At 28.8% G+C, this 14,761-nt stretch overlaps 1 protein-coding gene across 1 annotated transcript; it reads right to left on the minus strand.

Annotated features, from left to right (window-relative positions):
- Window positions 1–14,047: 14,047 nt before the first annotated feature.
- LOC136074156 (uncharacterized) lies at window positions 14,048–14,761 on the minus strand. Its single transcript, XM_065786461.1, has one exon. It carries the CDS (start codon window positions 14,759–14,761, stop codon window positions 14,048–14,050), a length of 714 nt encoding a protein of 237 aa, XP_065642533.1.

A 14,761-nucleotide genomic window follows, 5' to 3' on the forward strand; every position in this document is an offset into this window, starting at 1 on the left:
TGCAACAGGTTGAGCTCTACATATAAATTCTGGACCTCCAAAAAGACATTTAATCATAAATGATAAAATTGTTTTAGCTAACTTTTCAGGGTAGTTTACTGCTTGACCAAACAAAGCACCTCTTTGGTAAAGTAATGAAGCTTTGACATAGACCTCATCAATTAGTAGTATGGAAATTCTTTTTAATGGATTTAAATTCATAAAAATACTATTTATGAAACTTAGGTCCTTCATTGAGCTTATTTTTGAAGTCAATCGTGTTAAAGTCCTTATGCTTGGCAACTTGTAGTTAATACACAAACAATCATATAAACTTCGTTGTAGTTGTAATTGATATTGTAGTTGTAGTTGTATAAATTGATATTTTTGTTGTAGTTGAGATAGTTCGACTTGCAAGGAGATACACAGCATTTCAAAGGCATTTTTAAGGCATTTAAAAAAACTAATCGTTAGTTTGACAATATTATTACCTTACAATGTTAACGCCTTGAAACTTACAACGTTATCGTCTTGAAGTTGCGCTATCTAATTTATAAACCAATCAAATTTTAAAGATTTATTAAAAAAGCGCGAACACAAACTTTCGTCTAATGTTAAAAGATGAAAATGTAAACACAGTATTAGGAATTGGCCTTCAGTTTAACAAATTTGTTGCGCGATGTCAAGGCCTGTTATTATAGAAGGCCGCGGTCACACATAATATAATATTCTGAAACTAATAAACAAACATCTAAATTTCTATAAGTAAATTTATTCTTTGATCATTGCCTTTATATCCTATCTTATTTTCATATCATAATCTATTATGGTATTATTTATATAACATATCACAACAATATTATTAAATTTGTGATGTTCAAATATCATATGAACATTCTCTAACATGTTCATATGATATTTGAATATAGTTCTTGAGTATATTATCTGCAAACAATTGACTGATGCAAGTTCAAATGTTGTCAAAAACCAAGCATGCATGCATGGGACACTGCAGTGTCCTACAAAGAAACTGGTGGTTTGAAAGTCAAATTGCTTTATTAAAAAAAAAAATTAAAATAGGGGGGAGATAGAGAGGTTTCCGTAATTTTTTATAGGCTCCAAAACTTTTAACTTTATATATAATAAGGTTCATAAAACTTAAGGGACTTACGAAGTAAATTGAGGAACAAAAACAGGATATTTACAGAAACTTTTCAATTTTTAATCTGGAGTACCACAGTGTAATTGGGAATAAAGTCGCTGGGTCCAGTATTCAAAGTAATATGATCTAATGTAATATATAAATTAAATAAAATGCTTTAAAATGCATGCAGTTATACATATAACTCCTGATATAGTTAACTATATGTATAACTAGTTATACATAAAATTTATTATATAAACTTATTTTTTAAGGTTATGCTTGAACAAATTAGTACCAATTAATTCAAATTCAAGATTTAGTTAAAGTTCAAGTTCTTATTTGTTCATTGTTTTTTCACTATTATATATTTATTTGTTCAAATTTGTTAACTAGTACTAATTCTTACTACAGTAAGAATATTTATCATTGTTGAATGTGATTTTATTAGTAACTTAATTTTACTTTCAACATATTTTGACAACACCCTTTACATTTTAAATGATGACAGCTTTACTTTTCTATTGATGTTAAATTTATTACGTTTCAATAACTCACATTGAATTTTACTGAATTATTGTAAGCTTTGTAAGAGTTTGTTGTATATCAAATAGTGTTGTAAATAAAGTAAAAATTATATATATATAAATATATATATATATATATATATATAAATATATATATATATATATATATATATATATATATATATAGTATTTAGGCTATGGGATCATCCATAAATGATGCCAGTAGATAGAGAGGCAGTGTGAGTTTAACAATAATTAACAATGGGGAGGGAATGTTGAGACCAAAATAATGTCAATTAAAAAATTGAATTAAAAAAAAAAAATAAATTATTTTATTTAAAAAAAAGTAAAACAATTTATGCTAGCTATGAGCAGGTTTTAGAGGTATTTACACCAACAATGTGGTCTAAAAACTTCTTGCTTTTGTTGCTTAAAACTGTAGAGGATCATAGGAAAAACAATTTAAATTCAGAAATTAGCTTGCTTATCTGAAAGAACAATTTTTTTTTTTTTTTTACTTTTAGTACTGTTGAGAATAAATGTATAATTGAACCAGAAAAAAATTGATGGTATATGCATTTTTTATATTATATTAACAATTCAGATATACCATCATAATATGATAACAAAAACTGACATCATTTTCAATGGGAGATGGCAAAAAATTGACTGAGTTTGATAAAGGGTGAGGGTGTTCAATAAACCAGGTCATCATCTGACATCATTATGCATAAATGATCCTATGATTTAGGTAAAATAAGTAATCAATTTGCCATATTTCTCTTTAGAAAGTGTTAGAAAAAAGCATTGTTATTCTGAAAATCTACCTATTGAGCAAGCTTTGACCACCTATTTTATAAATTTGAGAGACAGAAGTGGAAGTGCGAATCGCAAAAGAACTAATAACAATGCTCTAAATTGATTTAACTTTGTAGACTAACATTAATATAGTATTTAGAAATAATAAATGAAATTTACATAATTTTTATAATTTGTATTTATTTCCATTAATTATCAGTTGTCAGTCTCTATTTTATAAAACAAATTAAAAAACTATTTATTTATAGCATAATATTAATACATAAATACTAGTTTCCTAATGCTATTATCATCACAATGTTAATGGTATTCGTTTTAAAGTGAAACTTTGTATCAACTTTATTTTTTTAATGTTGTATATATATATATATATATATATATATATATATATATATATATATATTATTTTTACTTTATTTAAAACACCATTTGATAAACAACAAACCCCCACAAAATTTACAATAATTCAGTTATGATACGATCTGAGTTATTGAAACGTAATAAATTTAACATCAATAGAAAAGTAAAGCTGTCATCATTTAAAATGTAAAGGGTGTTGTCAAAATATGTTGAAAATAAAATTAACAAATAAAATCACATTCAACAATGATAAACATTCTTACTGTAGTAAGAAATAGTACTAATTAACAAATTTGAACAAATAAATATAAAATTAACAAAAACAATGAATAAATAAGAACTTTAACTTGAACTTTAACTAAATCTTAAATTTGAATTAATTGGTACTAATTTGTTCAAGCATAACCTTAAAAAATAAGATTCTATAACAAATTATATGTATAACTAGTTATACATATAGTTAACTATCAGGAGTTATATGTATAACTATATCAGGAGTTATATGTATAACTATATCAGGAGTTATATGTATAACTATGTGCATTTTAAAGTATACTTTTTTATTTAAACATTACTTTAGATTATATTACTTTGAAAACTGGACCCAGAGGCTTTATTCCCAATAACACTGTGGTACTCCAGATTAAAAATTGAAAAGTTTCTGTTAATATCCTGTTTTTGTTCCTCAATGTAATTTGTAAGTCCCTTAAGTCATAAGGACCTTATTATATCTAAAGTTAAAAGTTTTGGAGCATAAAAAAAGTTACAGAAACTTATCTCCCCACCACCACCACCCTATTTTTTTCTTTTTTAACAAAGAAAATTGGGAATTCTTTGACTTTCAAACCTGCATTTCTTTGTGGGACACTGTAGTGTCCCATGCATGCATGCTTGGTTTTTGACAACATTTGAACTTTCATCAGTTAATTGTTTGCAGATAATATACTCAAGATCTATATTCAAATAACTATTATATTATCCTAATAATACGTCTATTTGCACAAATCTTAATCTTATTTCTATAAAGAAAGATAAACATTATTCGTGGTACTTACATACTTGCTTGCCATTCTCTATATTAATATAAAATATTTTCACACAATATAAACGTAAGGCAATGCAATGTCGATTTAAAAATTTTTATTTAGTTTTTTTTTAAAAGTTTTTTTTTTAGTTTCCAGCTTTCAAATTAATTCCCATGCAAATCCCACATGAAACCCACGTGGGATTTCCCATGTGTGTAAATACCATATGGTTCCCACATGTAACCCATGTGGGATTACCCTCATGGGTTTAAGGTGACAAATTTCCATACGGATACCACATGGGAAAATCCGTCCCACGTAAATCCCATCAATCCCACACGGAACCCACGCGGAACCCATGTGGGACGCGGTTTTATTTTTCACTGGGAAGCAATCAGAGGGTGTTGGTTTCTTATCACGACAAGAATAAATGGTAGTATCATCAGCAAACAATTCCACCTTAGATGTGAGAATATCTGGAAGATCGTTAATGTAAATTAAAATGAGTAAAGGGCCAAGGATAGAACCTTGAGGAACCCCTGAAGTTACAGAATAAGAAGAAGAGTGTTGTCCATCGAGGACAACTTTTATGCTACGATTGGAAAGGAAGGATTCAATGATCTTAAAGATGTTGCCGGATACACCATAAGAAGAAAGCTTATGGAGAAGACCAGTATGCCAAACTTTATCAAACGCTTTTGAAATGTCAAGAGCGATGGCCTTAACCTCTCCACCTTTATCTAATGCACGATAAAATCTCTCAGTTATTACTGTTAGCAAATCAGCTGTAGAACGAGATGATCGAAATCCATATTGATGGTCAGAAAGTAAGTTATTAGATTCAAGATGAGAAATTAAGTGCTTGTTAATTAAAGATTCAAAAACCTTGCTTATGATAGGAAGAAGACTTATGGGACGGTAGTTAGACGAATCAGATCGCTCCCCAGAATTTTTGAAGATAGGGATAACAGATGCGGCTTTCCAGCAGGCTGGAAAATAAGACTCTGATAAGCACTTGTTGAATAGTTTTGAGAGTATAGAAGAAACTCCGGGGAACACTTCTGCAAGTCAATAACAGGTATGTTGTCTGGGCCACAAGCTGTAGAAGAGTCTAGGCAGGAAATCACTTTAGATACAGATGCTGGAGTGATATGAATGTCAAGCAATGGATCAACCTGTTTGTTGGCAATATCAGGTAGAACGCAACTAGTGGATTAAAGAGATGATATTGATGAAAAGTTTTTAGCAAACAACTCGGCTTTGTCTTTAGGTGAGGTGACAAAGTCTGAACCATACAAGAGAGGTGGAATTATAGATTTGCCCTTATTATTGATATTATTAAAGATTCTCCAGAAGTCACGAGAGCCTAATTTTTGAGAGGAGATACGAGATTTCATGACCTGAGAATAGCGGGTTTTGGCGTTTGACAAAACCTTTTTACAATGGTTTCTAACAGTAATAAACAGACGTCTGTTTTCTGGAGAATTGTTTTGCTGATAAATATGGAAGTAACGGTTTCGATTGGCAATCGCAGCAGCACAGTGTGAAGAAAACCACGGAGGAGAGTGAGGCTTGACCTGGAATCGTCGAGAGGAAATAAAAGATTCCATGCTAGCCTGAATCCACGAAGTTATGTAAGAAGCACATTTGTTGACAGGAAGCCGAAAGATTTCTACCCAAGGGCCATCATGAAGAAAATCACGAAAAGAATCCCAGTCAGCTCTACTGTAGTTGTAAGAGGTTCGATAATAGAGGGATTTAGATGATAAAGAAGAATGAGATATTAGTTTTAAAGAGATCAAACTGTGATCAGAAGAACCTAAGGGTGAATGTGGAGACACTGAGCACTGACTAGGATCAGAAACAAGACATAAGTCGAGTAGAGAAGGTAAATGATTCGGGTTGTCTGGAAAGTGGGTTGGAAAGTTGGCTATTTGAGTTAGGGATTGAGAAAGGCAAAAGTTGTGGGCTTTAATGCCTGCCGAATCACTGACATTAGAGCCAAGCCATTCAGAGTGGTGAGCATTATAGTCACCAATAACAACTATATTAGCTGATGGATAAAGAGAGAGTACTTTGTCAATATGATCAGAAATAACGTCATTGGTCAAAGTAATCAGAAATAATATATATATATATATATATATATATATATATATATATATATATATATATATATATATATATATATATATATATATATATATATATGTATATATATATATATATATATATATATATATATATATCAGCTACGCATTTCAGTTTCTTAATAGCAAGACCTCCGGTCTTTTGCAAGTTTCTCGCGTTTTTTATAATACGAGGTGGTCATAAGTCACTTTACATTTTAAAAATTAAATAACTTTATTCTATTAATATATTTCTATTTCCCTTTTCAAAATTAAAAAATATAATCTTTGGAGATTTTTGGTATGGATAAGTTTACAACAGAACAACGAGTGAAGATAATTGAATTTTACTTTGAAAATAGACGGTCAATTGTTGCAACGCAAAGATCGTATATGCGCCATTTCAATGTTCGACATCACCCTATTTGGCTTGCAATATTAAACCTAGTGATGAGTTTTCAAGAGCATGGCCCTGTAAGTGATAGTTCTAGAAGTGGACAAGGTCGTTCAGTGCGTACACGTGAGAGTACTAAAGCTGCAAGCTGTAGCATTGAAAAGAACCCGACCACATCCAATCAAAGGCGTTCTCAAGAACTTGCCATCTCACGGAGTTCTCTGCAGCGCATTCAAAGAGACATGTACCCTAAAAAGGCTCAGTTAGTGCAATCTTTACAACCACCAGACTTTCCAAATTGACTAAATTATGCTAAGCAGAATACCATTTTCCGGGGCACAGAAAATCCACGCCAAGTTCATGCGAGTCCATTGCACCCGGTTAAAGTCACAGCATGGTGTGGAGTAACATCAGATAGGGTTATTGGGCCCTTTTTCTTTGAAGATGAAAATGAAAATGTTACTGTAACTGCTGAGAGATATCGAGACATGCTAGCGAATTCTGTTCAACCTCAGTTAGTAAACATGGCAGGGTATTGGTGGCAAAAAGATGAAACAACTGCACATACCGCTAGAGCCACATGCAGTTGTTAACTGCAATGTTTCAGGATTGGATAATCTCTCGTTATTCTGATTTTGAATGACCTATACGTTCTCCTGATTTGACAGTACCAGACTTTTGGCTTTGGGGATATCTTAAAGACAAAGTGTATGCAAATAAGCCCCAAACTATTCAAGAACTTAAGGCAAACATACGACAGGAAATTTTTTTCCTACAACCTCAGATGTTTAGAAGTGTCATGGAGAATAGCTTAGAAAGAGTTCGACTTTGTGAAGTCGAGAATGGAGGCTATTTATTTATTTAAGTCAGAACTAACTAAAACAAAAGAAGTCTTGAGAAGATTCTTAAATGTTTCCTCAACTTTGATCGGAATTTACATATAAATGTTATAAGAGTTTTCTTTAGATTTTTCATTTCAGATTTGTCAATACTTTCATAGTGTAGAAAGTATTGAAAAACCTGAAATGATAAATCTAAAGTTAACGAAACTTACGTAGAAGAGCCTTGAGTATATTATCATCAATAATTCCTAAGTCTTGAATTTTAGGAATTAAAGGTATTCTTTTCATGATGTACAATGTTATAAAACAGGTTCTAGCCCTAACTTTCTTACCCGGGAAAACCCTTTGGTGAAATGATAACCCATACCAAAGCTGACGACACCGGGGAAGGCCGGGGGCGACTTTTTTTCTAAAGGACTTTTTTTTTTTTTTATAAGAATTGACGATTGTGCCCTCCCCCCCCCCACTTCGAAACCCATGTTGTCGGTCCTGCTCTTTTAGTTGGTGATTTCTTGGTATAGACAAAATTGGACGTGAAGCTGTTGCTATGCTAGCCAAATATAATGTAGGAAAAGACTTCAAATTATACAACAAACGAAATTGTTTTGTTGATGCTCCTTTGTGTATTAAATTTTCATTAAAATGTTTTAAAAGGTTACAGATGATTTAAAGACACCCCAGAAATTTTTGTTTACAAATCTAACCAATAATTTTCTCAAAACATCATCTTTTGGATAACCAAAAACTGGGACTACTTCACCACCATTTTAATTAGAGGTGTAACCAACAACAAAAAATTTTTTAACCATTAATACTAATAATAACTAAAAAGTAGCCACAAATAACAATACAAAGTTGGGTGATGTTTAGTAGATATGTCTATTAATCTAACACAAAAACTTGTATCCAGTGACAGATTTACACACTTAAAATTTATAGCTCAATTTTTAAAGTATTCTGAGAAAGTTCGTCCATATAATGAAATGTACGTTTTTTTAACTGGCCTACTATTTTTATTTTTGGATTTAAGCAAAATGTATTTTATCAAAAAGTATTTAAATAGGCCATGATAGGAGTAATAAAATGCTTTTATTAAAAAGAAAAAGCTAAATAAAATTTGTTTTCAACTCTAAACATATTTTTTTTATAACGCTACTGTAAGAACCTAATTTGAACTAAATTTAAGTTTTTTAGAAATGCTAAAAAGTACATCATAAAAAGCCCCCCCCCACCACCACCACCCAACACTAGGTTATATTTGATTTTTTTTTAACATCAGAGTAAAGCCGCATGAACGCATAACTTCCAGAGGATTTTAAAATGCTTAAACGCAATAACTAAAGTTTCCTTGTCTGACCGTCCAAAGTTCACAGGAGAAAAAAATCAGACGAAATATCGTCTACCCTAATTGTTGTAACCCAACTAAAACAACCCAAATAAAATAAACTAAAATAAAATAACTAAAATTGTAATCCAAATAAAATTATGCGTACAAAATTCGTATTCTGTCGCAATAATAAGAAAGACATTTTGAATAGAAATTTTTGAACTAAGTTTGGTAGTTTAAAAAGATTTAAAAACTTCGTTCTAGCCTCCTTTTTCAGAAATTAACACATCTTTCGAATTATCGCCAGAAAACACAAACTTTGTACAAATAATTTTATATGGGTTACAATATCCAGAATGAAAAGTAAAAATCTAAGAATAAGTTTCTAGTATTTACCCGGACTTTACAAAGAGATTTTCTAGCATAAATTGTAAAATGAGAAGTAATATGAGATAGTTCTCAATGAATGGGTGTGTAGTATTATTTTAAAATAATAATTGAGTTGGTGAGAAGAAGAACAGTACTAGTCCGTTTTTTGTTATTTGCACTTTTTTCATAACTTCATTTAACTTATGTCGATCTCTCTGTGTACTACAAAAATAATACTAGCCCAACTTTCTTTCATTATTTTTTGCCATAAAGTAGATTTGAACTAGTCGAAAAACAATACTTGTCCAGGACTTGTTTTCTACTAAGTTTTTATAACCAAAACTGATTTTCTAATCAATTTTGATAACGCGCCAAATCAAGTTTAATAAAATCTATCACTAGAATGCGCCCAAGTTTATAAAATGTCAGTTTAGTACAAAATTTAAGTTGACGTGTGCTCATAATGTGACAACTTGGGATCAAGAATACGCGACAAAAACTTAAACAACAATGCTAATAAAGTGGCGGCAGCGCAGCTCATGGTCCAAAAAAGACGTTTTCAAGCTTACACACAAAAGGAGACCCTTGATGGAGAAGAGAAACTAGTAAAATAGAACATTTTTTTTTTATGCATTAAAATTTGCTAAACTTGTTATAAATATGTTGTTAGTGAGGGTGATTACAACCATCACAATGTCCTTGACAGTTCTGTATGATGGTGGTAACCGCGCTTGCAAAAAGTATTTTATGTTGTGCAGCGTTCATTCATTGATAATGATATTGAGGTATTAACTTTAACTGCACTGCTAGACAGTATTTACAAATATCTCATTTTAGCAAAGATTTAGCTTTTTAGATTTTTTTTTGTTTTGTTTTGAGCACTTATTTAAGTATTTGCAAGAAAAAAAAGAGTGCATTTTTTAAATAGTATCAATCCAAGAGTTTCAAGATAATTTGAGACTCTTGCATTTTAATCAACATAAAATAAAATAACTTGTAGACTTCTAATTGGCTCATTGATAATGAATTAGAGGATAATACCAATGTTTATTTATAAGCAATACTCATAAAAAGCCTCAGCTTTAAAAAAAGGAAAGATTTAAAAAAAGCTTTAAAAAAAGTAAAATCGCTGTATAATTTTCTGTATTCATAGTTCTTTTATTTAAAAAAGTTACATAAGTTGTCAATTGAAATTAATATTATTTCTAGGTTTTTTTTTTAAAGTAATCCTAACACTTAACCATCTTTGCTTGAGACCTCATGTAAATATGGCTTAAGTCTTTGACTTAAAACATTGCACTGATAAATTAAATAACAATTATCAGTTTTAGTACTTCTTGATAATTTTAGTTGTTGTTGTATAGTAGAATTTTGTTAAAATAAGTTCATATTATTGTCATAGTTTTTCATTGTTAAAAATGTTTGAACTTTTAATTTGTTATATTATTAAAAAAAGAAAAAAAAAAATCCAATTTTTCTTTGGTTAAAATTTACATTCTCAAGCTTTAAATTTTCCTGGAAAACTATTTGACACTTTAAATTAGTTATCATTATTTTTTTATACTTTTTAAGTCATATATTATTAAAATTCATATAATAACTATATTTAACATTAAAATTTTTTACTAAAGCATTTATAAACACATAAATTACATTTAATGTTTGATATAAATGGTTAAATTGAATAATTTTTTTAAACAAATTCGATTGATAAAATCAAAAGTAAAGAAAAAAACTTAAATATTGATTGTGTAACTTGGTAAGGAAAAAGCGCAAACAAAAAAAGTTAAAATAAAATTGCTACCGTTTTTAATTTGATTGTTAAACTTTTAATTGGGTTTGTTAGGTAGAAACAAATCCAATCAAAAGTTTTACAATCAAATTAAAAATGCTAGCAAATTTTTTTTTTAAAAAAAAAAGTTATTTAAACTATAATGTCCATAAATCAAGTTAATTGTAAAAAAAATTTTTTTGCCACAATCTCTCCTCAATCGACTAAAAATTATTTGCTTTTTTTCTCTTTACATTATTGTTTTCGAGTTTATCCTAGAAAACCAAAATTTCAACAGACAGAAAAAAAAATTTGTTTTTATTATATATGATATGTATATATATATATATATATATATATATATATATATATATATATATATATATATATATATATATAAATATATATATATATATATATATATATATATATATATATATATATATATATTTATATATATATGTATATATATATATATATATATATATATATATATCCATATATATATATCCATATATATATATATATATATATATATATATATATATATATATATATATATATATATATATATATATATATATATATATAAACTGCATAAAAAGCGAATGACATGCTTCTGAGCAAATTAATATTGAAATGAATGTCACAGTATATTTGACAAGATACACCCAAAAGCACTATCTATAAATAAACGGGTCATTTTAGAAACACCCTATGTCAAAAAAAGCAGCTTTTTGGAGATGAGAAAAAAATTTTAATTTTTCATAAAAGGTGTTAATGATTTTCAAAAAATTACCAAATATACTTAATGCTAAATTTGTATTAAAATTTTGAAAAAAAAAAGTTTACTCTATATCTTTTTAGGAGTTTTTTTTTGACAGATTTATGTTGTTTCTGAAATAAACATAAATGACATAAAAATCAAGAAAAAGTAATTTTTAGCTATTGATTTGTAAAAATAAAGACAAAAATTAACACTTTTTCTCATATATAAGTATAATATAAAAATTATATTTATGTATAATACAAAATTTAAGTATAATATAAAACTTACAAAATACTCATATTTATGTATAATATAATATAAATACTTTTGGTACCATGAAAAAAACTTATTACAGATAAAAAAAAGTCCATTTTGTGATGAAAGTTTGTAAGGTTTTTGATTTTATTGAAACTTTTTAATTTACGTACACATACATTTATACATATACATATATATACATGCAAAATACAACTTTAAATTTTAGAAGTAAACATTAAGATAATATAATTTTTTTTTCTTAGATCAACGTATAGAGCCCGTGTATAATCTTTACGGTGTTGACAATCATACCGGAGAAACATTTGGCGGGCGATATAATTCATTTGTGAAACATCCGGACGCTGGGAGATGGCACATGTATAACGATTTAATGCAGTTGTTTGTTTAATCAATTTTTTTGTTCGCTCGTTATAAATATAAAAGTATTAAACTTAAAGTTCGTGATTTTTCTAATTTTTATTGTTTTCTAAATGTAATTTTTGCAGTCGGTGAATTATCTGTTTCTCGCCTAATATCAGCCATCAGTATATTTTTTTTTAAGAGCTATCCTCTACGTGACTCAGAAGAATCGTATCTATACTTTTATAGAGGTATATTTATTTAAAGTAATATCTGTTTGTACACGCAGATGTTTGTATCGAACAAATTACTGAATTATTTCGCAGTGGTACGCATGATAAAAGTATTTAAATGAAATTGACCGCTGTCTATTGAAGACTTTTTAATCTCACATTCATACATACATGTATATATAAATATATATAGCTTTTATATAAAGGTTTTATACTATTTTAAAAGCGATATTTAGGTTGATGCTCTATTTATAAATATAACTTTTTGTTATATTTATAAATAGAGCATCAACCTAAATACCTAATACCTAAATACCTATATAAAACCTAAAGACCTAAATAACTAATATTTTTGTTTTTGCAGCTCTGCATCAATTTAAAAAAATGTTTTTTTGGCTTGGGGTGCCTGTCATGCATCGAAACAATCTTTTAAATAGACCTGAAAAATTGTAATTAAATTTTTGATTTTCTTTTTAACGTTTCGTCATTTTTTCTTTTGCTCATCTTCTGACCAATTTTTTTTTTATCTTTTTTAATTACTTTATTATCATTAATTTTTTTTATCTTTTGCTTTCTTCCATAATTATCATTTTTAATATTATTCAAAATAATAATCTTAATATAATGGCTAGCTTATCGCTTTCTTACAGCAAACACAACTACGCATGAAGATGATTTTCACCTCAATAAATTAAATCCTGGTATTTACAAACTTGGCAAAATTTATAGCGGATAACGACATCCAAACTTGTTATTAAAAATTGTTATAACATATAAACAAAAGTATTTAATTAAAACTAATAAAATCATTAACCACATTATTTTTATCAATTGCTCAAACGCTTTCTGCAATAAAATTGTAGCTAAGGTAAGTACAGTAAATATAAAATATGTTTGAGTTGTCAGATTTTATATAAGGTTTGATAGAATCAAAAGCTGTGTTAAATGATACAAAAATTAAATAATTTATATTTCAAAATTATTTCCAAAATAGATTTGTTCATGTTTGACAGCATATCATTACCAACCAACTAAAGTTAATTCACTATTAACAACCTTAGCCTCTTTTTTTCCTTTATATCATTATTGAGGCATGTTTTTTCAATATATATATATATATATATATATATATATATATATATATATATATATATATATATATATATATATATATATATTAATATGAATACTGTAATTTAATAGTATTAATGTCGTTTCACTTTCGTTTTTATAAAGTATTTTTTAGGCTTTTCTAAAAGCGTTTCCTTATTGCACGCGGTCTTTCAAGCAAGGTCTGCAAGCCGATTAGAGCTGATAAATTTTTAGTTTCAAGTGGAATTGATGTTGTTCATTGTTTAATTTTACAATGAAAATTTAAAAAATGTTTGTTAGTTGTCGGTTATTCGTATTTTTGTAATTTTTATCGCCGTGTCTGCATGCCCGGCAGCCGGGTAGTAAAAACGTAAAGCCTACATGCCCGGCAGTCAGGGCCATCTTATCCATTAGGCACTATAGGCACTGTGCCTAGAGCCTATGAATCTACAGGGGCCTACAAAAGAAATGAAAAAAAAAGAAATTTTAAAGTGTTTTTCATTTCATTAATAAAACAATCACACAGATGCAGCATAATATTCATAACTGATAAAAATGTTTATTATCATACAGTATAATTAGATGACATTAACTTTTTGACTTTTGGTATTTGCAAAATCAACTATAACATCTTCAAATGTCATCTGCCGCATTACTTCATTTTCAATTGAAAGCAGTGCCAGGGAGGATAGTCAGGCTTGTCCCATAGTTGAACGCAGATAGTTTTTATCAGTTTTAATTTTGAAAAAGAACGTTCACCTTCTAAATTCGTGCCTAATATAGAGAGATAAATCCTGAAAGCGATATTAACATTTGGAAAACTTGCAACTAGTTTATCGTCTATTTGCAGCTTAATCTTATCAGACACCGATTTACCATCACTAAACATTTGAGAAAACAGCAAAAACTCATCTTTAAACTCGTCTTCGAGGTCTGATGGATACAACTGAATTAATGCCTTGGTTTTAGCCACTACTTCCTCACTCGACAAAGATCTGTTGTCAAGAAGAAAGTTAAACCTTTCGTACAATACTTTATAAGCTGCTATGCGTTTTTCCATCTCATTATTAAGTCTGTCTATGATAACGTAATACTGTTGAATACGGAAATTATCACTGGCACTAACATTCAAACTGGGATTACTTGTATCCATAACTTTGTCATCAAATCGCTTCCGTATTTGCTTGCGTTGTTTTCTTATTCGTATTTCTTTGTAATCAGATTCTGTGAGATCTTTTGCCTGGCCTTCGAATGTTTGAAACTTACTGCTTGTATCATGAAAATACTGTTCGAGACCATCGTACAGTTTAATGATGGTGCACAACTCAATACCCGGCTCCTGTAAGGCTTTATTGACAATATTCAT

Source organism: Hydra vulgaris, chromosome 01, assembly GCF_038396675.1.
Source record: "Hydra vulgaris chromosome 01, alternate assembly HydraT2T_AEP".
NCBI classification, from domain to species: domain Eukaryota; kingdom Metazoa; phylum Cnidaria; class Hydrozoa; order Anthoathecata; family Hydridae; genus Hydra; species Hydra vulgaris.

What these genes read in the sequence shown, in the direction of transcription:
- LOC136074156 (XM_065786461.1), bottom strand. Translation starts at nt 14,761, where the DNA reads ATGAATATTGTCAATAAAGCCTTACAGGAGCCGGGTATTGAGTTGTGC.